At 42.1% G+C, this 22,805-nt stretch overlaps 1 protein-coding gene across 1 annotated transcript in view; it reads right to left on the reverse strand.

Annotated features, from left to right (window-relative positions):
* Positions 1 to 2,930: 2,930 nt before the first annotated feature.
* The window catches only part of Itga2 (integrin alpha 2), a 99,020-nt gene continuing 79,145 nt past the window's right edge, over positions 2,931 to 22,805 (reverse strand). Inside the window, exons 24-30 of the mRNA NM_008396.3 lie at positions 19,169 to 19,271; positions 17,794 to 17,904; positions 15,683 to 15,787; positions 13,265 to 13,378; positions 9,346 to 9,435; positions 6,943 to 7,059; positions 2,931 to 6,415 (exon numbers count right to left, since the gene is read on the reverse strand). Coding sequence (NP_032422.2) covers positions 6,335 to 6,415; positions 6,943 to 7,059; positions 9,346 to 9,435; positions 13,265 to 13,378; positions 15,683 to 15,787; positions 17,794 to 17,904; positions 19,169 to 19,271 — 721 coding nt within the window. The 3' untranslated portion in view covers positions 2,931 to 6,334. The remainder of the gene's footprint in view (positions 6,416 to 6,942; positions 7,060 to 9,345; positions 9,436 to 13,264; positions 13,379 to 15,682; positions 15,788 to 17,793; positions 17,905 to 19,168; positions 19,272 to 22,805) is intronic.

Consider the following 22,805-nt stretch of genomic DNA (forward strand, 5'->3'; position numbering starts at 1 on the left):
CTAGTCCCAGAACAACAGGGTTACACAGAGAAACCCTGTCTCAAAACAAAACAAAACAAAACAAAACAAAGACAAACCAATCAACAACAAACAGATTGTCCTATTCAAATGTTCTTTAAAAGGACCTTATTGAAGATCATGTTTTTAAAGAACATAGAGCAGTTAGAAATGGTTTTAAAGAATTGTTCTATCATTAAGTAGGCTTTATACAGTGTGGGACCCAGCCTGTGCTTTTAAGTCTCTGGCACGCAGATGTAGGATGTGACCTGAGACGTGCTGGAAGAACCGGAATAGAACCTCGTTGAAAGTTTGCAGGGCCCAGCACTGGAATCCAACAGATGATCCACTATTCCTTACCGTAGCAGGAGTGGCAGAGCGAACTGGTTCCTGAGAGATGAAGGGGCTGACGTCATCCTGACACGCAGTAGTTGCCAGTTTGCTCTTAAAGCAGGTAGAGGAATAGTTTTAAAAAGGAGCAGCGTCTTTTACAGATTGCTCCCTTTGGACTGTGGCTGTGGTTCTGAGGAGACTTCCCGCAGGAAACACGACCATCGTGAGCTCATGTGTATGCTCATGTGTATGCTCCAGATGCCTTGAGTGGTAGAGAATGGACAGGCTCTTGTCTGCACACGAGACAGTAGCAGATGTCCACTCATTGACGGCATCTAGAGCCTCTAGATTTTTATCCTTTGAGTAAGGTCATGCAAGGTCACAATATGGCTTCAGAATGTTTTGAGAGAAGTGGTTACAGAGCCGTCATTTGGGTCCTGGTTTTGACAGTTTGAGTGTGAATGCCTGGGCTAACAGGATGTCTGGGTGAGGCTTGAATCTCGTTTCTTTACTCCCCCTTCATAGTCCAGGCCTCGTGGATTACAGGCATCACCTAATGGCCACGCTGCCTCTGCCTCTACCACTTCCAGCCTAACACATCTTCCTAGTGAGAGCTTCTCACAGGTACTGGGACCCCAGGTCCCAGAGTTACCTCTGCGATCCAACAGAGTAGCCTTCCTCCCAGCTCCCATTCTGCTCCAGGCTTGCTGCTTTGCTGAGGCTGGTGTGGGCAGGCTACACCTACCTTTCCTAGGTTAGTCTTCCCTCTGAGATGTATGTGCCCTGCTTCTCTTTCTTCTAGTCTCTGAATGTTATCTCTAAAGAGAGCCTTCACAGACTGCCCTGCATGAAAGTGGAATCCCGTCCATCTCCTCTGTCTCATATTTGCTACGGTACCTAATGCTACCTGAAGTACTGCATGCAGTAGCTTATCACCTCCGTTAGCCTCAGCTGCACGAGGTTCACCAAGGTGCCTAACCAGTGCATGAGGTTATAGTATGTTCTCAAATACTTACCGAATGAATACTTGTGCTGTTGGCTTCACATACTGTGTCTCAAATGGAACACACTTGACATGGAAGTGGTACCACATACAGATGTGAACCAGCATCTGATTAAATTTAATTGGGCAAGCAATTCTAGACTACTGTGTGTTGTAATTAGTTGGATCATCCAACAGAGGGCAGTAGATGCAGGGCTATAATTGTGACTGACTTAAATCCTGTATTGACTTGAATCAAAAAGTTTAGTTTATTGTAGCCATTCTATAAGGCTGGAGTGGTCTTTAAGTGAGACCTAATGTCTGATCTTTAATTGCTATCTTATTAAAAAATGAAAAGTTACAATAGCACCCTATTAGGGAGAGACTGTTAAGGAATAATAATAATAATAATAGCACCCTAATAGGGAGAGACTGTTAAGGAAGTGTTTATACTTTTTAATACTAATATAGAATTAATAAATATATAAAATAATAAATAAATATATAATATATAATATGTTATATAATTATTTATATAAAATTATATAATATAATATAGAATTAATTAATTAATTATATAATATAATATAGAATTAATAATAAAAATAGTAATAATAAAATAATAATAAAAATAATAAAAAGTGTTTATAATTTTTAATACTAATATGGAATTAATTTATAATTAATTAATTTAATACTAATATAGAATTAATAAGAGGAGTCACTTACCTTTTACACATGAATAAATATAAAATTATACAGCGACCTGTCTGGGACAGATGATGGCTTTGATAAGGTTTAAATACCAGCATTGAGAAGCAGACCACCCTGACCAACTAACTGTTTGCAATTGACATCTGTTGGGACATTAATGGACATTAATGGAGTGTCACTCAGTTTATCAACCACCCTCCAGGGCAGACCCTGTGGTGGTCAACACAGTGGATTCCATGCTTTTTTGTGCTACTTTTGTTTGTTTTATTTTATTTTATTTTATTTTATTTTTGAGAGAGAGAGATAGAAAAACACAGATAAGTAGGGAGGTGAGGAGAATCTGGGAAGAGTTGAGTAAGGGGAAAGAATATCTTGAAAATACTTTGTATGCAACTTTTTAAATACCAGAAAACTAAAACCAAAACAACCTTTTTCTTCCCTCCAACATTGTATCTTAAACACAGTTTCAGTGTTTGGTTTGGTTTTGTTTGGTTCAGGTAGAAGGCCACATGAAAGAATGCCTGATACCTAATTGGGAGCTATTTTATCATTGAGAGGAGGGGCAACACCCTCAAACTTTTCCTGAATTTTGCAGCAGTCTGCCATGCACACAGTGATGGCAGTCTGTAACTGTGTCCAGCTTTAATCTGCAGTGTGCTCATTTCAGTGTGTTGAAGTTTTGAAGCACTTAAGCCCCTCCCCCACTTAATATTCAAATGTTTTAATTGTGCTTTGCAGGTTGCAGCACATCAGGTGCTTTCATTTTCTGTGAGAACAGAAACTTAGGCAGCTGACAGCTCGAGTTGCCTAGAATTAAACTTTGAATGTGTGCTGAAGCGAAAGCAGTCCCTAAGACGTACTGATATGTGTAGTGTTGCAGTAAGAACCCAAGGAGAGAGCAGCGTACTGTCAAAACACTTTTAATGATACTTAACAACAGGGTATGAAAAGGATGATTTACAGTTAAATAAAACGTTTCTGTCTGGCTCTTGGGCTTTTCTTTATGTCAATTACTACAGTTTGATTGTTTTTAAGAAGTCAGATAAATTCACTAAGTTGATACACAAGGAAATACATCCATCTTATATACTTTTGGTGGAGAGAAAAATGACAAGACACATTTAATTAAAACCAGCAAATATTACATCTTACCAGGAGTACTTATCAGTTGAGAAATAGGACAGTTTCCTCTTTAAAAAATAGACAATTCTAATACAGCTGTGCAATATATACATTTACGTCTCGGCTTCCTTTGCCAAAATCAAGTACAAACAATACAATCTATATATTTACACAATGGCTATGTCTTTATACTTTAAAGTAGTAAATATTGTACTTCCAACTTTCCCCCCATGTTTATCTTTTGCCTCTGGATGTTTTTCCTGCTGATGGCTCCGCCCTTCCTGAAAGTACATGAAGGGTGAGTCCCTTTTGTGTGTAGAGTTGTTCTCTGTGTGCATGGAGATAGATGAGGGAGCTCAGCTGAGAATCCTGCCTTCTGTTCAATGAAATCTTAGTGAGATTTTCACATGTCGGGTTCAGCTATGTATCAGGAATAATCACTGAGGTGACTAGAGTAAATTGGCCTAGTTGTCTTTATTCTTCACAGTTAAAGAGGCAAGTTTCACTGTCGTGTAAAAATAACACTGCTAACTAGAAAGGCATCTGCCCAGTTAGACGGTCATAGCTTGCTGCTACAATGAGTGCTGTGTGACTTTTAAGTGAGTCCCATTTCTTTATTAGACTGTGTCACTGTGTTGCTGTCGTGTGGTGGCCATGCAAGAAGCCACTCAGGTTCTTAAGATCACATTTTGTGATCTACCATTTATGAGATGTATATTTTACCCTGACAACTTTGAGTCCTATAAAGCAAAGCTGTGGTTGAATGGACCACATAATTTCCTCTCAAATACAATCTACCTGACCCCCAATAATTTCTTAGAAACATCTTTGCTTAAAATTCCTTGAAAAATACAGGAGTCATTTAGTAAGACCTGGGGATATTTGTTATTGTCAAAATCATGGGAGAAGGAGTCAGTAGAGGCCAGGGATGGCTGCTTAAAACCTTGCAAGGTGTGAGGTAGCCCTTTCTCTCCTAAAACTGTCTGCTTCAAAATGGCAATACTACAATACTGCTAAGCTCAAAGCGCTGAGGGTGGGTTGAGAAATGGCTGACAGGACTGTGTCTGAGTCTTAGTTGTAACCAGGCTAACACACACACACACACACACACACACATACACACGAGTGTGCAATAAATTAACATGCTGTGTGAAATATTCTCTAGCAACCTAATGACTGGTTTCTGCACCCTTTAAAATTTTGGTTAGAATGACACAGCCGTTAAAAGAATCTGGATCACGTAACTAAAAGAGTACCAAGCTGTTTTTGCTGTACCTCTCTGACATTTACAGCTAATATTTTTTTTCCTTGTTTATTTGGCTTTATCAAGGCTGGAGTGAGCCATTAAGTGGTCCAAGTAGCTCTGGACTGCCACCCAGGGGCTTGGCACGAAGGCAGTCAGAGCCATCCATCCACACGTGGACAAGTTGTTTTTTTCTCTGACATCTCTAGGTCTTATTTTTGGAGGATGTAGAAATTCTTAAGGGTGGCTTTTAAGATTGAGTCACTGGCTAGCCCTAACCCTGACTTCCTCTTTCATAAGGAGAACAATGAAGTTCCTAGAGACCAGGCCAAAGCTTTTTGCATAAAGTGTGTGACAAAGTGAGTTTTACAGCTGTCCCTGAACCCCCCTGTTCCCACTCTCTTCTAGAGAATGTCTAGTCTGGGAAATGAGGGGCAAACGGTAGGAAAGGACCACTCCTCCCTGGAGTGAGTCTGTTTACATCACAAGGCCTGAGAGGTTGTCAAAATGTAGGCTGTTGGCCCTTCTGTCAACCCAGAGTTTCAAGAGTTAGGGCTGAAGAGTTGTGCCCACCTGAACCCAGTACAGAGGATGTTCCTGCCAAGGTAGTGATTTCTGCTGCTGCTCCAGCTTACAACCCCTCCCGAGCCTTTCCATTTATGTATTATTTTTATATATAACAGGTAACAGCTACAAATTCAGGTGTAGTTTAATTACTTGTTTAGCAGCAAATGAAACTAGCTCCCTAAAGTTTAGGGGTGTATAATCACACAGGTGTGGGAGATAAACAGAGGACTTTCTCAGCTCAACACCTGGAATTGTGTGTGTGTGTGTGTGTGTGTGTGTGTGTGTGTGTGTGTGTAGGGGTGGCGTTGGGTTGGTATCCATGCTGTAGGAGATGTAGGCGGTGGATAGAGGAAAGTGGATAACTGCCGGGGAGAAAGGCAGGCTGCAGGGGTTTCTGTCACAGAGGCAGCAGGAAAGGGGAGCAGGTTAGTTAAATAAAAGGGTTCTCTTGGTTATCCGAGCATTTCAAGCATGCTCATAGTAAGAAAGCATACCTTTTATCTACTTCATTTCTTTTAAGATGCCACTAAACAAGAACTCTACCATTAAGCTAAGTCCCAGGGGTCATTTCTTCCTTTGCTTTTAGACAGGGTCTCCTTAAATCCTCCAGGATAGCCTTGAACTCATGCTACAGCTCAGGGAGACCTCAGACTCCAGGTCCTGTCTCAGCTTCCTGAGTGGTAGCTGAGATTACTGTCTTTTTTTTTTTAAACTTAGTTAATAAATAAGATTATCAATTAAAGATATCTATCTCTGTGGCATCCTTTGAGGAGCAGCATAAATTGAAAAACAATCTATGCTGGTTGTCTCTCTTGTCAACAAACATTCATTTTTTCATTACAATATTATTATATGTCTGTAGAAAGTACTCAGTATATTTATACATATACATATATACATACATATAAATATATAACCTATTATCATTTATGTCAATTATATATGTTTAATATATATGTTATATTGATAATATATAACATATATATTATGTATAATATACACACCAGGTACTTTCCACTTTAATTGTTACTGATAAGCAAATTAAAAAGAACATTCCCTATGCACTTTTCCACCCCCAAATCTGAAAAACATTTCCATTTTCTTGAAGGTTTGTCATGTCTAGAAGTATCCCATCGCCCTGTTAGAAGGTAAACGCTGGACTAGCCAGTCTGAAGATAACTTTTCCCCTTTCTATATGATGTCTTTGGTCTTTCTACCCCTAACCACACCACCCACAATTTTACCATCCCCAACTGAGCAGGCTAGTTTACCTATTAAATTGTTTAAAGGTGGACTTTAATAGAAGTCCATTCACCACACCAGCGAGCCCTGGCAGGGATGCCGCTAGCCCCCACACCGTGCTGTCCGCCGATGGTTTAGCTGTTGAGTTCTGTGGTCTCATCCATCTCATCTGGATTTTGGCCCATTTTCTTATATTGTCTTTTGAAGAAGCCGAGCTGTAAGATGATGACATCACCTGTTACCAACCTGTAACTAGTTATGTTGACAGGATCATTACCTAACACACACATGCATCCACACCATACTGTTTCCAGAAAATACCCACAATTAAAGGAATGACATTACCACCCCTGGCTCATTCGGCAGGCTGGTGCCTTTGACCTGTTTTGCTGCCCACTTCTCTGCAGCCCCTGTGGAGTGCCTGGAGGTTTGGGGGACATGCACAGGTATTGACTAATGTCTTCACACCCGTGTGTTGGTGAACTTCATATCCAGAGAGGTTTTGTTTTGTGTGAAATTGAATTTCTGTCATTCTATTTATTGGCAGCTGAAAAAAATCTTCAGGGTGCTGAAAAACAATGCCTCTAATTGGTTTTCAAAGACTTGAGTAAGAAAGTACATACAATCTTGCATTTCCTTTCTCAATGGTAAGAGGTACTATGCCGTGTTCAGGTTGGTATTTTGTAGGGAATTCAAAACAGGAGCCTTCGGGAGTGCCACATTAGCCATGATGTTTTCTTACCTTCCACAAACCTGCAGTCATAGCCAACAGCAAAAGGATTCCCGCAATTATGCTGCCTATGATAACCCCTGTCGGTACTTCTGCTTTCTCCGTGGGTTTCATTATCATGAGGGGAATCTGCGAATGAACACATGCTCCAAACTGAGTTATCTACTTAGCAGAAAAACAAAAGTGCCTAGTGTAACTCAGTAATTGATAAGTACGATCCGCAGTGGTAGAGGGGAGCCGTCACTTCTGATGGTATCCACCCCTCAGGCATCATACAGAACACATTGTAGAGACAATCTGAAAACCCAGGGAAGCACAGCCTTTCTACCCTCTCTTCCTCAGCCATATTAGTGTCTCAGGGCTATGCTGAGCTGAAGGCACTCTGTTTAAAGCAGGCACCTCAGTTTCTGGTGCACATTTCTGTGATCCAAGGAAATTAAAGCGCCCTAAGAGTGGGGCAAAGCACGCTCTCTTTCAGCCCTCCCTCCTCTCATCCAGTAACACTGCATTGGCTTGTACAGTACTGATTCCAGTCTCATTCGAGATTGATATAAAACACTGGAAAAGTAGAATGGATATCTCAGGGGTGAGGTTGACATTTTCAGTGGTCACATTGTCCTGGAATGTATTTATGACTCTATGCCCATGTCCCTTGTTGATCATTGTGGCAATTAGCATGCAAATGGCAGTCCCAGGGACTTGAACAGTGAGTGACCCTTCACATTCTTTTTCTTGATCTGAGAAACGGATCTTCACAATATAGTCTAAGGGATTACAGAGCAAAGGGGGCAATAGTTAATTTACTTACTTGATAATATGTTAAATGTCAGTGACAAAAGAGCTGATTTTTAATAAGCTATGGAGCAAATAAAAAGCTCTGTTTCTCCTTGCTTGTATTGACAAGCTAAAATGTTCTGAATAAAATTACTATAAATTCCATATAGTTCACTGCTCTGTAGTAGCGCAGTCCCAAGGCCATATTTCAGAGCTCACAGACTGGCTCTTGGGTTCTCCCTGCACCCTTGAGCACGATATACTTCATGTATCAGGTTTCGAAGAGGGCCTGGATATCTTCATATACAGCTGTGCCAATATAGGATTTGGATTCCAAGTATTCCTCACAATGTTATCCAAATTATTGTTTGGATTACAGAATAATTTTGCAGACACACGTAGAAGTCAGCTTCTGGTACTAATTAGTATTGCCCACAGAGAAACCAAGAAAAGAAAAATTTGATAAATTCATGAAAATAAAGCTTTGGATTCTCAATGACTATGTTCAAAGGCTGCTCTCATGAAAGAAAGACTTTAGCAGAGTTCACATATCGCTCGGATGTGCATTTTCCTCAACAGAGCTTTGAAAGCAGGTATATTGCTTTCTCCCATGACTGGGTTCACGGCAGTTCCAGTTTAGAGTCTGCTCTTTCTTTGGCTCCATTTCTGGCTTTCCATGCCCAGCCTCTGCAGAGAGGGTGTAGGCTTTTGCCAAGGTTCCCAATCCAGAGGCAGAAAAGCAGCCTCTATTGTGTGGATCATTTTTCCTGGGGCAAAAGTGGGACAGCAGTGTTGTGAACTCAACACAGGCATTGAGAAAGGACCAGAGTTCACAGGGCCCTCGGCTTTCTAGCCGTTCTGTAGGATGGAGCACTGGACGGAGGCCAACTGTCCAGCTGGCCTTGGGGGCAGAGTCATGAACTGGCTTCCAGTTCTTAAACAAAAGGCTAGGGAGGAAAATGCTCAGGGCTCTGCCAGCAGATTCGCTGGGTATGGAAATTCTGTTGTATCTAAAAATGGCACATGCTAACCAGAGGCTCACTGCGAAGGAAGGCTGCCTGTGCCAGCCTGTGGAACAGAGAGCCTTTGTCTTCTGTAAAGGGACACTTCTCTATAGTGCCCCCTTCCCTTAAATGAAGGGTTCATTTGTGGTTCCCTAGAATGCAAGGCAGTGAATGGACATGTCGCTGTCTGGTTATAAGAAGCACTTTTAAAAAGTTTTAAAAGATGCCTTATTTATATATATGTTTACGGTGTTCTAGATCCAATTCAGGATTTTAGTCACAATGATGGAGGACTTATGCCTCAGGTCCTGACGGTTTCTCACAGCACAGGAAGGGGTGGTCCTGCTTTAGGCATGACACATCACCATGGTATTCAAACACAGAGCCCCTCTGTTTGTTCCTTCTTGGGGGGATCCTCACTTATAGAAAGCCGGCTTTGCAACATGAGAGGCTGGGAAGAAGGCAAGCACATCTGGACTTTCTGAGTGTCAGACACCCTTACCAGATCTCAACCCAAGAAAGCCCAGGCCTTGAGCATTGCAGTTAGAGCTCTCTCTGTGCACACAGATGAGAAGAATGACGGTTCGTGTTTCACGTACTAGAATGTCTGTCCCGGGGAGGGACGCCACACACTCACCGTGACAGCATTTTCCTCAATCACGAAGAGCTGAGGGTTATGTGTATCGATCTCTGCCGCTGCTGTCAGCTGCACAGTCTGGAAAGTCGACTGGAACACAGAAAACCAACATTTTACCCTCCCAGCAGCAAGCACGGAAAACCTGCGATGTTTAAGATTATTTAGTTCCTGATGGAAAGTCACAAGAAGAAAACCCAGGCCTGAAGATTTAGTCTTTTGCATGCTTGAACTTGCCACAAAGACCCATGAGAAGTTGCTGAGCAGCCTTTGGAATATTCAATGGTTGGAGCCTGTCTCTGAGCATTAAGCCAAATTTAGGGTGACACCCAGACAGGAGCCTTGGAAACACATCCTTACATTTTTTTCAAATTTGAAAATGATCCAAACTGAAGGCTTATAAGACCTGGTTTTAAATGGAAAAGCTGGTCACCCAGACTTTTTTTTTTCTTAAACTAAATGAAGCTTGATGCATAAAAGAAAATTGCACACAATACTCTTTTACCTGGCTCTGATCAAACACATAAAGAAATGGGAAAGCAGCATTTGAGTTTCCTCTTGGGTGCACAAACTCTCACTACCTAAGAGCATCCCTGAACTTGACAGCACACGTTGGCAGCAGAAACCTTCAGCCGTATGACATGTGACATCATCACATTAGGAATGATTCTTAGATTGGGACATGTGGAATCGTTCTGATCAGATGGTACTGTCTGTGCAGAAGATGTATAGGAGGGACATATATGTTTGCTGGTGCCGTGAGTAAGAATATAAAGTAAGTTTCCATGTCACCATCAATGTCTTTACAGAAAAACAGTCTGCTCAATGGGAACATGATTGGCTCGCATGTCTTGCTATACAACACAAACTGTGAGCATCGTAATTATGTGAGGCAGAACCCAGCACTGAGATATTAGAGCCATTCATATGTTCTGGCTATTAGACTCTGTTGTTCTGGTTACCAGGGTACAACATCTTCATGGAGTAATTTGCTGACTATACACAGGAGCCAGCTAGAGAGAATATATTTCCAAAAAGTGAGCGATTTGTTTCCTTTCTGCTGGCCCAGTCTCTGGTTCTTCTTAATTTTCTCGAGAAGGAAGATTGGGTCATCCATTACCCTAAACTCTGATCTTTTAAACATTATTAGAGGTGAGACATCGAGAGTATTTACATGGGATGTGTGTTTGGAGAGATGGCTCAGCCGGTTAGAGTCCTTACTGCTCTTGTGCAAGACTTGAGCTCAATTCCCTCCTGCACCTCCAATTACAGAAATTCCAGTTCCCTTTTCTGACCTTCAAGGGCACCTACATGCATGTATTACATACATACAAATTCATGCAGGCACCTCACACAAATTAATACATCTTTTTAAAGTTTTGATAATGGTAGAAATTTAAATGGAAAGTGGCAGTGACATTACCATGCTAGGCCGTATCCCCTGTAGACTGTGCGATGAAATAATTGCTCTTACAAAGCTAATCTGGCTGCCCATACAGAGCTGGCTGGTCTTACACATACCGAATGTCCTACAATGTTAATCAATAGAAGCAGGTGTGCTTCACAGAGCCAGGAGAACAAAGCAGCACCCTTGCTAGCATTCACCAAGGCTTTCCATACAAAAGGCAGCCAATGCTGTTATGAAGTCTGAGCAGTCAGTATGAGGTCAGTCCTAGGCTCACCACATCACAAGAAGGAATAAGAGGAGGCACTGCATCGTGGGCCGCATACTGGAAATGAGACCTGAATCTCGAACGGGATCATCTATTTGGCTGTTAAAGTAAATGAAAGTAAGTCTCAGGGGTCAGGAAGGTCTGCTGGCTTGACACCCAGTAACGCTGAGCAGTGCTTTCTCGGTTTACCAACTGTAACTATTGTGAAAAAGTAAATTCTCTCCTGCTTAACAACTTGGCTTCAAGAAAAGAAAGGCTGCCTCTGAACCCGTTGAGGGGGCGCTTTCCACAAAGCCTGATGGTTAAACTGGTGTAGCTTCAAGAAAACTCCAGAAGACCCAAATACTTTTCACAGAGCTGGAGAGACGATACTTTCATGTGCAAAAGTCAGTTTTCCTTCCCACTTGGCAAAGATCGTAATGAAAATATTTGCTCCTCAGATCTAAGGAGCCAGGAACCAATCGGTAAGACTGAACACTAAGCTGCAGCAGCAGCTGGTGGGGGGGGGAGGGGGGGGAGTTGCATCCAACACAGTGTGTCACATCTTAGGACACAGAGCTGTCCCAGAGGCTCCAGCGCCAAAGCAATTGACCAGCAAACAAAAGAAGAGAAGGTTTTCTTTTTTTTTTTTTTCAGCTTTCATTATTATTTGTTTATTTGTGGTATGCGTGCTCTGTCTACATGCACACCTCCATGCCAAGAGAAGGCATCAGATACCTTTGTAGTTGGTCATAAGCCACCAAGTGGTTGCTGGAAATTGAACTCAGGATCTCTGTAAGAGTAGCCAATGCTTAAGAGCTGGACTATCTCACCAGCCCCTAGCACTTTGTTATTTCTGGAGCATGTACTTGAAAATTTCTTTTTTTTTCCATTTTTTATTAGGTATTTAGCTCATTTACATTTCCAATGCTATCCCAAAAGTCCCCCATACCCTCCCCCCCCCACTTCCCTACCCACCCACTCCCCTTTTTTGGCCCTGGCGTTCCCCTGTTCTGGGGCATATAAAGTTTGCGTGTCCAATGGGCCTCTCTTTCCAGTGATGGCCGACTAGGCCATCTTTTGATACATATGCAGCTAGAGTCAAGAGCTCCGGGGTACTGGTTAGTTCATAATGTTGTTCCACCTATAGGGTTGCAGATCCCTTTAGCTTCTTGGGTACTTTCTCTAGCTCCTTCCTTGGGGGCCATGTGATCCATCCAATAGCCGACTGTGAGCATCCACTTCTATGTTTGCTAGGCCCAGGCATACTCTGACAAGAGACAGCTATATCAGGGTCCTTTCAGCATAATCTTGCTAGTGTATGCAATGGTGTCAGCATTTGGAAGCTGATTATGGGATGGATCCCCGGACAAAAGGAACCCCAATGCCTGTCTCCCCAACTGCCCAGTTCTGTAATCTTTCCCTAAACTTTCTGTTTTCATATTATATCTTGCCTCAACCTGACTGCGTTTTGACTCCGGGGCCAGTTAGGAGGGCACTCTCTAATCAACACAGAGAATGGAGATTATTGATGACTGTGAAACGGTGAAAAATGGAAGGAACAGAGTATAAAAAGAAAGATCCACCGAGAGCCATACAGAGCCCGGGAGGGAGATTCAGACCAAGATATTTTGTCAACAATCAGAGCCGACATTGGAGGAAAGAGTCGCTAGTCATTCAGGCAGCCAGGATCACAGAGGCTGAGGCCTGCCCCTTCTTATGTTGTCCCTCTTTACATTGTTCCTGCCAGACCGAAACACTGGCTTCTCAATCCGCATTCAATTGTACTATGGTAGGCTCACACTTGCTGTCCAGAGACACCATGCTAATTTTTGGGGTACTTTCGTTTTCAATGAGATTGAAATAGCCTAAGAGCCGTAGACTTTCTGGATTTACTCATCAAATTAAAGCTAAACCAAGACAGTAGAGTACCTGCCTGTTTTCATAGAGGGAGACAGACCCTCCTGATGGATTTATCTTCTGCATGGTTTAAGATCAATAATACACTTAGCTAAGAACCCAAGGATAGAGACAGGGGCATGGCCATCTTGATTCAGCTGTAACTGCAAATAGAGAACTGTGGAGACATTGGGTGGGAGACCAAGAAGATGCTGTTTATGGCAAGGACAGCAAAGGCATCTTTGACACTATTCATGGAGATGCCGTGGCTGGAGTGGCATCTAAGAGACAGACCTCTGGATGAGCTCTCCAGATGATCCTGAGGCAAAGCCAGGAGAAGTATGTGAACTTACTATCTGGCTTGTACTTACAGCAGCAAAGGTCCTGTTCCAAACTCTGGTTGTCACATTGATGAAGTACTCTGCTTTCATGTGAAGGTCTTTCAGCCAGCAGGTGATGTTACTGCAGGAAGTGGTTCTGCAGTCCTTTCAGATTAGAGTCAACAGGAGAAGGGAGAGGGGAAGAGAGGAGGGGAGAGACCGGTGTTACTAATGCTAAAACTTTACAAAAAGATAAGATACAGCTCAGTGCTAGGAAGGACCCTGGATACAGGCACTGCTGGGCTCTGTTGCAGTGGTGTGCAAGCTTCCTAATGCTGCAATCCTTTAATACAGTTCTCCATGTTGTGCTGACTCCAGACCATAAATTTATTTTATAACTATAACTAATTTTGCCTCTATTTTGAATCAATGTAAATGTCTGTGCTTTCCAATGTTCTTAGGTAACCTCCATGAAAGGGTCATTCAACCCCAAAGGGGTCACAACCTGCAGGTGGGGAATCTCTGATGTATTACTACTTATAACTCTTCTTCAAGAGATTTTGGTATCATGTTTCAGAATGTAAAGTGAGTTGGCAGGTCCCCCACCCCCACCCCAGCTATTTCCTGTTCATACGGATACCTTTGGAGATAACAGAAATACGTGAAAAGAAGGGCTCACCTGTTCGTTCTACTATTTATGACCATACAGGCAAAACACAGTAACTAACTCATGTTATTGGCAGTGTGTTGCTAACATGTAAAGGCAAGCAAATTATTGAACAGAAAGAACAGGTAGTATACTTTAATTATTAAACTTAATATGCATTTCTTAGATTAAGATATGTTAGTAAACGAATCAGTAGTTATCAGGTGTTAGGGGAGAGAAGGAGATGTGACTACACAGAGCATAACAGATTTTTAGGGTCGTTAAGCTCCCCATGCGGTGCCATAATTAACAAAAACAGGTTGTTATACGTTTTCAAACCCCATAGTGTGAACACTGGAGCCCCAGTATAAAATGGTTTCAGGCAAGCACATGTTAGTGCAGCTCTGTCACTTGTCACACTTGTGACACATGTACTACTCTATCATGGATTTCAACGGTGGACGAATCCATGAATATGTGTCAACAGGAGGTATATAGGAAAGTCTTCTACATTCCACATGATTTCATGATGAATTGATTTACAAACTAAAGCTTCTTTAAAAGGAGTCCATGGGAGCCAGGAAGCTAGCACAGTGGGTAAGAGCATTTGCAAGCAGTAGGACCAGAGTTCAAGTCCTCAGCAGCCACATAAAAAGCCTCATATGGCTTGTGTGCCTGTAGTCCAGTGCTGGGGAGACAGTGCAGGGACAAGTGGATCCTGAGAGCTCTCTGGCAATCTAGCCTGGGCAAAATGGTGAGCATCCAGTGCAGCAAGAGACCTTGTCTCAGGATAACACAATGGAGAGCAATCGTGTAGTGCCCCAGCCTGTGCATCATTCACAGCCGAGCAAGTCCTTATACTTGTTGTGTACCATACAGCCACATATGGACACACAGACACACATGCATGCACATACATCTCTCTCTTCCTCTCTCTCTCTCTCCCTCCCTCTCTCTCCCTCTCTCTCTCCCTCCCTCTCTCTCCTTCCCTCTCTCTCTCTCTCTCTCTCTCTCTCTCTCTCTCTCTCCCTCCCTCTCTCCCTCCCTCCCTCTCTCTCTCTCTCTCTCTCTCTCACCACACATACACACACACACACACACACACACACACACACACACTCCACATGCAGGGATGGCAGAGAGCTTGCTTAGAGTTTATTGCTCACTTACCCCGTGACTGAGTCTGTACCAAGAACCATGCTAGGTGCTACACTAACTCTTCCCCCGAGGGCAGGCAGAGAGATGGGGATCAGGGTCAGTCATCATACAGAGCTCGGCTTTAAAGGTTAGCGGAGCAGGCGTTGGTTCTGCTGATCCTGCTTTGCTCACCATCCCCTGACCCTGTGCACCCTCCACCTTCTCTAGGCCCCCTTTCACCTCCATAGTAACCGCATGTGTCCTGTTGATGCTGCAGCAAACTGCCGGCCTAAGCTTGAAAACATATTTGCTGTATCCTACTTCACACTTGCCGTTAAAGCCAGAAGAATACTCTCTCTAGGGCAGTGGTTCTCAACCTTCCTAATACTGTGACCCTTTAATACAGTTTCTCATGTTGTGGTAACCCCCAACTCTAAAATTAGTTTTTGTTATTACCTCATAACTGTAACTTTCTTACTGTTATGAATCATAATGTAAATACCTGATGTTTCTGATGGTCTTAGGCGACCCCCATGAAAGGATCATTTGAGCCCAAATAGATTGCAACCCACAGGTTGAGAACCCCTGCCCTAGGGTATCAGCTGCTGGGGTAAAGTAAGAGTCACGATTCCAACAAACACCAGATCCCTAAAGGCAAGCTTGGTGTAACATCGCTCTCTCCTCACCAATTCTTTCGTATGCCGGAAGTTTTCATTCTTGAAAGATACAGAAGGGGCGGTGTGTGGTAGCTTGAGTGGATTTATTTCTGCTGTGCAGCTGATGTCGCCAGCCTACAGAGAAGAACACCACATCAGAATTGGAAAGCAAAGCGGTAGTTGTCAGTGTTTTCAGCCTGCCAGGAAATCCTGCTGACATGTGGGGTGCAGGGTGGGGCCCTTAGGCTCCTTTCTCAGAGGCCCAGTGGCCAAATCTTTTGTTCTTTCAGTAAAGGCTCAACTGTTGCAGTGAGCTGATGTGACCTGATAAGGCAGGCCAGCTTCTCACAACCTGTCATGATTTCAATGTGGTTTGTACTTCATAGTTCACCACATTAAAAGAGTAGTCCTACCCCATCCCCCCAGAGCCTAGCTAAATCACCATCAAAGAGACCAGAGAGTCTTCATCCATCAGTTGATGGAACAGATGCAGAGAACCATGGACAAACATTGAGGAACTCTGGGAGTCTTGCTGAGGAGGCAGAGGAAGGATTGGAGAAATCAGAGGTGTTAGGGACATCACAAGAATATGGTCCACAGAACCACCTGACAGGGACTCATGGCGGTTGCAGGAATCAGAGAGCCTGTAGGGGTCTGACCTAGGTTCTCTGCATATATGTTATAGCTGAGTAGATATGGGAATTCTAATAGTGAGAGCAGAGGCTGTCCTTGACTTTATTTCTGGGACTCTTCTCTGCCTACAGGATTGCCCTGTCCAGCCTTGATGTGATTGCATGTGCCTGGTCTTATTGTAGCTCATTATGCTATGTTTGGTTGATGTTGTTGAGCGGTCTGTTATTTTCTGAGGGGGGCGGAGCGAGATTTAGGGCATGGGTCTGAAGGAGAGGGGAGACAGGAGGGGGAGAGTGGGGGGAGGTAGGGAACAGAAACTACAATTGGGGTATAATATATGAGAGAGGAATAAAAAGAAAAACTGTGGTCCCTAAAGTGGCAGTGTGGAGAGAGGATGAGACCTTTAAGAGTTGCTGGGTGGCAGAGGCAGGCAGATTTCTGAGTTCAAGGCCAGCCTGGTCTACAGGAAAAAAAAAAAGAGTTGGGTCCCAGTAGAACATCTACCAGCTAATTAACTGGAAGGATGTCCTAAAAAGGGGGGTGGAGAATTCTCTCCAGTTTCCTACTTGGCAATGAACTTCCGTTTCCTCTTTCTTTCTTATACCAACTACCATGAGACACTCACCAGAGATGAAATAATGCTGGCAGCTATCTCTGAATCTCAGGAACTAGGGGTTAAATAAACCTCTTTATCTGTAAAGTTTGACTAACCTTGGGCATTTTATTGTAGCGATGCAAAATGAACTAATACTTTGCTCGTATGACATTAGATAAATTTGTAGTAAAGATAGATAGATAGATAGATAGATAGATAGATAGATAGATAGATAGATAGATAGATGGATGGATGGATGGATGGATGGATGGATGGATGGATTAATAGATGTAAACATCATGAATGATTTAGTATTCTTTTCTCTGGAACTATTTAGGACTTTAACTCCTTTAGGTTTACTATGCACATTACAGAAACAACACTACTGTAAGACCAGCTAGGTGCCTAACTTAAGGTGAGCCAATGTTAGGAGGTTTGGCTATGACACACACTATCTCTTGGTCCAGGCTGCTTGGTCTGGCCTTCTATTTAGATTCAGATTTCATTGCCTTGATGTTTCTCTTTAAAAAGTAATTGGGGTGGTTTAAATGGATAACTAGGCCTGAGTACTACTGGTCTTCAAGCATCTTCCTGGAAGACCAGCTATTAATTGCAGCTTTCTAGACCTACTGTGTGCCCATAGTAACCCAAACCTCTCACGTCTTGGTTTTCTCTCCTAGGAGGGTTCTGACCAACTTGAATCACCTCCTACCAAAAACAGAATAATTGCAACCACCTCTGACCACTTAAAGCAGGTTGTCGATTTTCTTAGGACATATGAAGTTTGATGTTAGTTTGTTGGCATCTGGGATGCATATATTGTCTCTCTTGTTTTTCAGCTTTCAGGTGCAGACACACTCATCCTTAAGCCTTGGGTCACTTCTATTTGTGTGGCCAGGTGTATTGTCCTTACCTGGTCTGTTTGTATCCCAGTCAGATACAGGAGTGGGTTCTTTTCCTTGGTGTACTGAGGAATGTGGATAGTCACCAATGCCATGCTCACTGGGGCACTTCCGGCTGTTACCTAAGCAGACAATAACATGAGATGCAAATGCTGTCAGAAAAACCATCCGTGATGCTCTCAGTGACGCTGTCCATGGCGAGGGGAATGGAGAATAGCAGTGCAGCTTGGGCAGGAACTGAACCTCACTAAAGATCACGTTTTCACCCGAAAATTAAAGACCATCAAAAAGTCAGTGGCCATGCACTCCCAAGCTGTCTGTTCCCACTGGTGGGAATTAAGTTGGTAGTGTGGAAGACACTTGATACAATGGCTCACACTTATGCTCTTAATACTGTTATTTATTTTGTTTAATTTTTTAAAATGTGAATTGATTAAAAATCGTATGAAGTATGCGGTTGCCTTCCTCACTTTCTGAAATACAAAATCTGGATAACCAATCAAGATTCTTTACTCATTTAAAGACATGAAGCTGAACTTCAGGGCTGAAGCTGTTTCTGGACTAGTGGAAATGCAGAGATGGAGTGGCGATTGGCCCAGGGAGACAGGCGTGTTCCTATTTACATTCCAAAGATTTTCTAGCGTTCTTTTCTCGATTAGCTATTCTTTCATAACTCAAATTTTCTCTTTCTTAGTCATGCTCTGTGGTCCTCACTGGCTTTAAAATTACACCGATCTCACCTCAGCTTCCCAAGTTCCGGGATTACAGTGTGTTTCTGTGAATTTCTCTAAATACCTAATCTCGATCTTTAGATTAATAGTTGCTTATCCTTACAGTTATGTTATAGTGAATCCACTCAGAGCATTTTAGATACTAACTAGCATGACCATACAAAAGCCCTATTTGTACCATATTGATGACCTTTGCAAACAGGCCTGGTCTCCAGGCGTAGAGTAGTGTAACGGACACTCCCCCCTCAGTAACACCGTTGTAATGATGCCTTGTTAGGTAATTATATTTGCTTTGAAAATATATCATTTCTCCTTTACCTAGAACACACAACTAAACACAAATCCCTCAACTTATCTGTCATCTACCTCAAGTTCTCAGCATCCTTCTCACTGCCTGTGCTGCAGCATCTGCAACATTGTGTGAACAGCTCAGAAGCTCACATCCTGGCTCACCACAGCCCTTCTGTGTCAGACAATCCGGGCTGAGGCTCAGCTGTGTGTGCATGTTAACAAGCTCTCTCGGTGGTGTTACTGCACACTCAGGACTGACAGCCACCAGTGCATTGAGACCTTACTCCACTTCTTCCTCAGCCTCGACTTCTTTGTTTCTCTCTTCCTCTTCCTGGATTGTCATCCTTATGACAAGCTTACCAACCTTGAGGGAGAAGATGAATTTAGGACCAATATCTTCGACACTCTTGATGACAGAAGGAGCGTTCTCATCCGAAGAGATCTCATAGAAGTTGATGTTGGTGGATCTGTTGGGTGACAGTGGTAAAGCTGATTATTTCGGTTCTTCTGTTTCTCTTGAAGCAGCATATTTATTTTACTTAAGTGTCTCCTAGCTTGTATGATCACCAAAACAGCTCACTGTTACTATAGAAACACTGAATGAGTATTCTACGTTCTCATCAGCATTTTAAGATTCCACATGAGAGACTATGAATCTGTTTTTCTGCTTGACTGGTGTCGGGGGAAGCTAGAAATAGCAATGCTACCTATCCTAAATATTAGTGGTATACATCATCTTTATGTCAAGCCCCATAAATGTGTAGAATTATTAATATTGTCATAATACAAAAGTTACTAAATAAATCAATATAAAAGTTTTGAAAAATACTAAAATTACTTAAAAGTACTTCCTTTCAAGACATACCCCTTCACTCTCTTTCTGAGGAAAGTCTATGTGCTTATCGGTAGCCAAGTTTATCCAACATAGGTATAAAAGTATTATTATCTTAGAACTGACAATTGTGTTAGTCTCCAGACTGCTGTTACACCGGCAAGTATGTTAATAAAGGTAGACACTCCAGCGTTGGTGGTTGGATTGGATTTGTGAGCTCAGATTTTTCACTTGTGGATGTAGTAGAATGATGTGTAACCAGCTACTGGCTCCTGCAGTGTGCATAACTAAGTGCCTTTCAAACGGGGCATGGGCTGATTTTATGAATCTTTCTCTTGTTTTAGACAAATTCTAATAGTTGACAATAAGTTGAGGGTTGGTCGAATTTGTTTCCAACATTGCAGGTCCACTCTTTTGTTTGTTTGTTTGTTTGTTTTTGCTTTTTTTGTTTTTCAAGACAGGGTTTCTCTGTGTAGCCCTGGCTGTCCTGGAACTCACTTTGTAGACCAGGTTCGCCTCGAACTCAGAAATCTGCCTGACTCTGCCTCCCAAGTGCTGGGATTAAAGGTGTGCGCCACCACCGCCCGGCTTCACAGGACCACTCTTAAAACCCAAAACTTTTATTATGATTGACCACACAATTTAGGGTTCCTGACTAGTGCCTGCAGGCACAGACATGCCCAGGCCAGAGGATTCCCCAATGTGCAACGTGATGAGTGTGAAGGAGCTGATAGCCAGAGTAGGATTTTGAAAAGCACTCTGCATTGCTTTCCATACATTTCCAGGGGACATCTATAATTTATCTAAATTAAAGGATATTCAGTTTATTTCCCAAAAGAATGGACTAGAGATTTTTCTGAGACAGAATATTTTTTTATCTTCTGGGAACCCCCTTCTCTCCATCTCTCCATTCTCCCCTCTCTGACTGCCCCATCTCTCTCCCTCTTTTAAGAATGTTCTTCCAGACTTTCAGAAGGAAAACCTGTCACATAAGAGTCAAAACTATGTGGGTATTTGTCACGGTTTTGCGTGAGAGGAAACAGTGATGTGTTAGCTTTGTATGGAAAATGGGAAAACACGAGGATTTAAAACAGAAAACCCAGCTATGATATTTTCTTCACTTTCCAGAAGTTTATGTAATCCCCTAAACAGAGCCAGCTCCTAAATTGATGGATATGGTCTGCTTTTTCTTTTCTTTCTTTCTCTCTCTCTTTCTTTCTTTCTTTCTTTCTTTCTTTCTTTCTTTCTTTCTTTCTTTCTTTTTGTATTTTAAGGAGATCTGACATTTTTCTACTTCACATAAGTTTTCTCGACATTACTTATGGGTTACAGTATTAGTGATCTAAACTGAAGAGGGTCCTGTTCAAAATAATTCTATTTGTATTTATTATATGCATAGACTGTAGCTGTATTTATACAGTATTCCAGTAGCTGCTAAGGGTAATGCTTTCCTCAGAAGTTTATAAAATATTAAAGCTTTTTTTTACAGTATTGGTTTTTATGGTTGTACAAACAAAAAATGTAAACCAACCAAATATCTAATTAATACTGGAGTGGGTACATGAACTATGACTCATCCAGACATAGAATATATTAGATATGTATATCCTGATATGAAAACAACATGAAGATAGGAAATAATATTTTAGCACTGCATATGAGTAAGAAAAATGAGGACATGTGTGTATGTATGTGTATAACCTGCAGATGAATGAACTACGTGTGTGGAAAATGCTCTAAAATAGCCTTGTTAGTCATTTGTGGGGGCTGTCACTAAGGTGGTGGAGAATGCTAAACTCATTTTTCATTTTGAGTCTTACTGTAATGTTTGTATTTTCCAAATACACAAATGTAATGCTTTTACAAACGAGTCTCATGGGAACCTATCTGGGTGTAGGATCAGAAGTCCTTAGTTTAAATTTCTCCATCATGAAAACTTTGACTATATACCTTAACGTTGTAAGCACATACTATAGATGCTAGTCCTAGACTACATTAGAATAAAATTGCAATCAAGAACATACATAGCTAAGATGCCAGTACAGGGGAATTCGAGGGCCAGGAAGCAGGAGTGGGTGGGTTGGGGAGCAACGTGGGGAGAGGGTATAGGGGTTTTTCAGGATAGCATTTGAAATGTAAATGAAGAAAATACCTAATAAAATTGTTTTTTTTTTAAATAAAAGTCTTATTTTAATCCTCTATTTCCTGTTAACATATGTGAAAACACATAGACTTTCACCAAATGTGTTTAAGAGAATACGGAATCCTAAACATTAGAAAAAGTTCCAGAGAAATGGCGATTCACATCATGGTAGCTTTGTCATCAATCACTTGTTTGTTTGTTTGTTTTAGCAAAGAGACTTTTTCTTTTTCTTCTCTCTCTCTCTCTCTCTCTCTCTCTCTCTCTCTCTCTCTCTCCCTCCCTCCCTTACTCCCTCCCTCCCTCCCTTCCTTCTTTCCTTCTTTCCTTTCTTTCTTCCTTTCTTTTCTTTTTTCTTTTTATTTTTTTGAAACTGTAGCTACTGTGTGGCTCAGGGCTAGACAACATGGGTGTGTTTTGTTTCGACTTGTGTCTTTGTGACTCACTTGGTACAATGTGTTGTTTTTACCTTTGCTCAAGTGTCTCCAGCTTCAGACAGGATAGCACACACTCCTTTTCAGGTTTGTTTTGTGATTTATTACACAAGCTGTATGCTCCATGCTTCCCTGGACTGGGCTGGAAAGGCCCAGTCAAAGAATGTAGTTACCCATAGAATTATTGGGAAATCAGTATTGTGCTTTTTCAGGGGTCTTTGGTTTCCAAGAGGAAGTGGCCTTAGTTCTCAGAGTGAACTCAGATGGGATTTGTCTGTAGCCCTTGTTGGTTTTGTATACCATGCATTTCCCAAGACACCTGCTCCTTGCAACAAGTCAAGCTAATTTGTGTCTACTAGTTACATTTTAACCACTGTCCTCCTGTTGACCTGTGTTTGGAAGACAAGAAAAGGGAAGAAAGCCTTTCCTCGTGGATGCCTTCCTTTGGAAAATCCCCCATTTCTTCCTGGTTGGAAGAAATCCACCATCAGTCATGTCTGGGGTTTTCCATTTAAGGAGTGAGACTTAGGCCAGTTTCCACATCAGCTTATTCCGCCTGTGACTCTGTTTTATATTGTTTGTGCTCTGTCTAAGA

Source organism: Mus musculus, chromosome 13 (genome assembly GCF_000001635.26).
Source record: "Mus musculus strain C57BL/6J chromosome 13, GRCm38.p6 C57BL/6J".
NCBI lineage: Eukaryota > Metazoa > Chordata > Mammalia > Rodentia > Muridae > Mus > Mus musculus.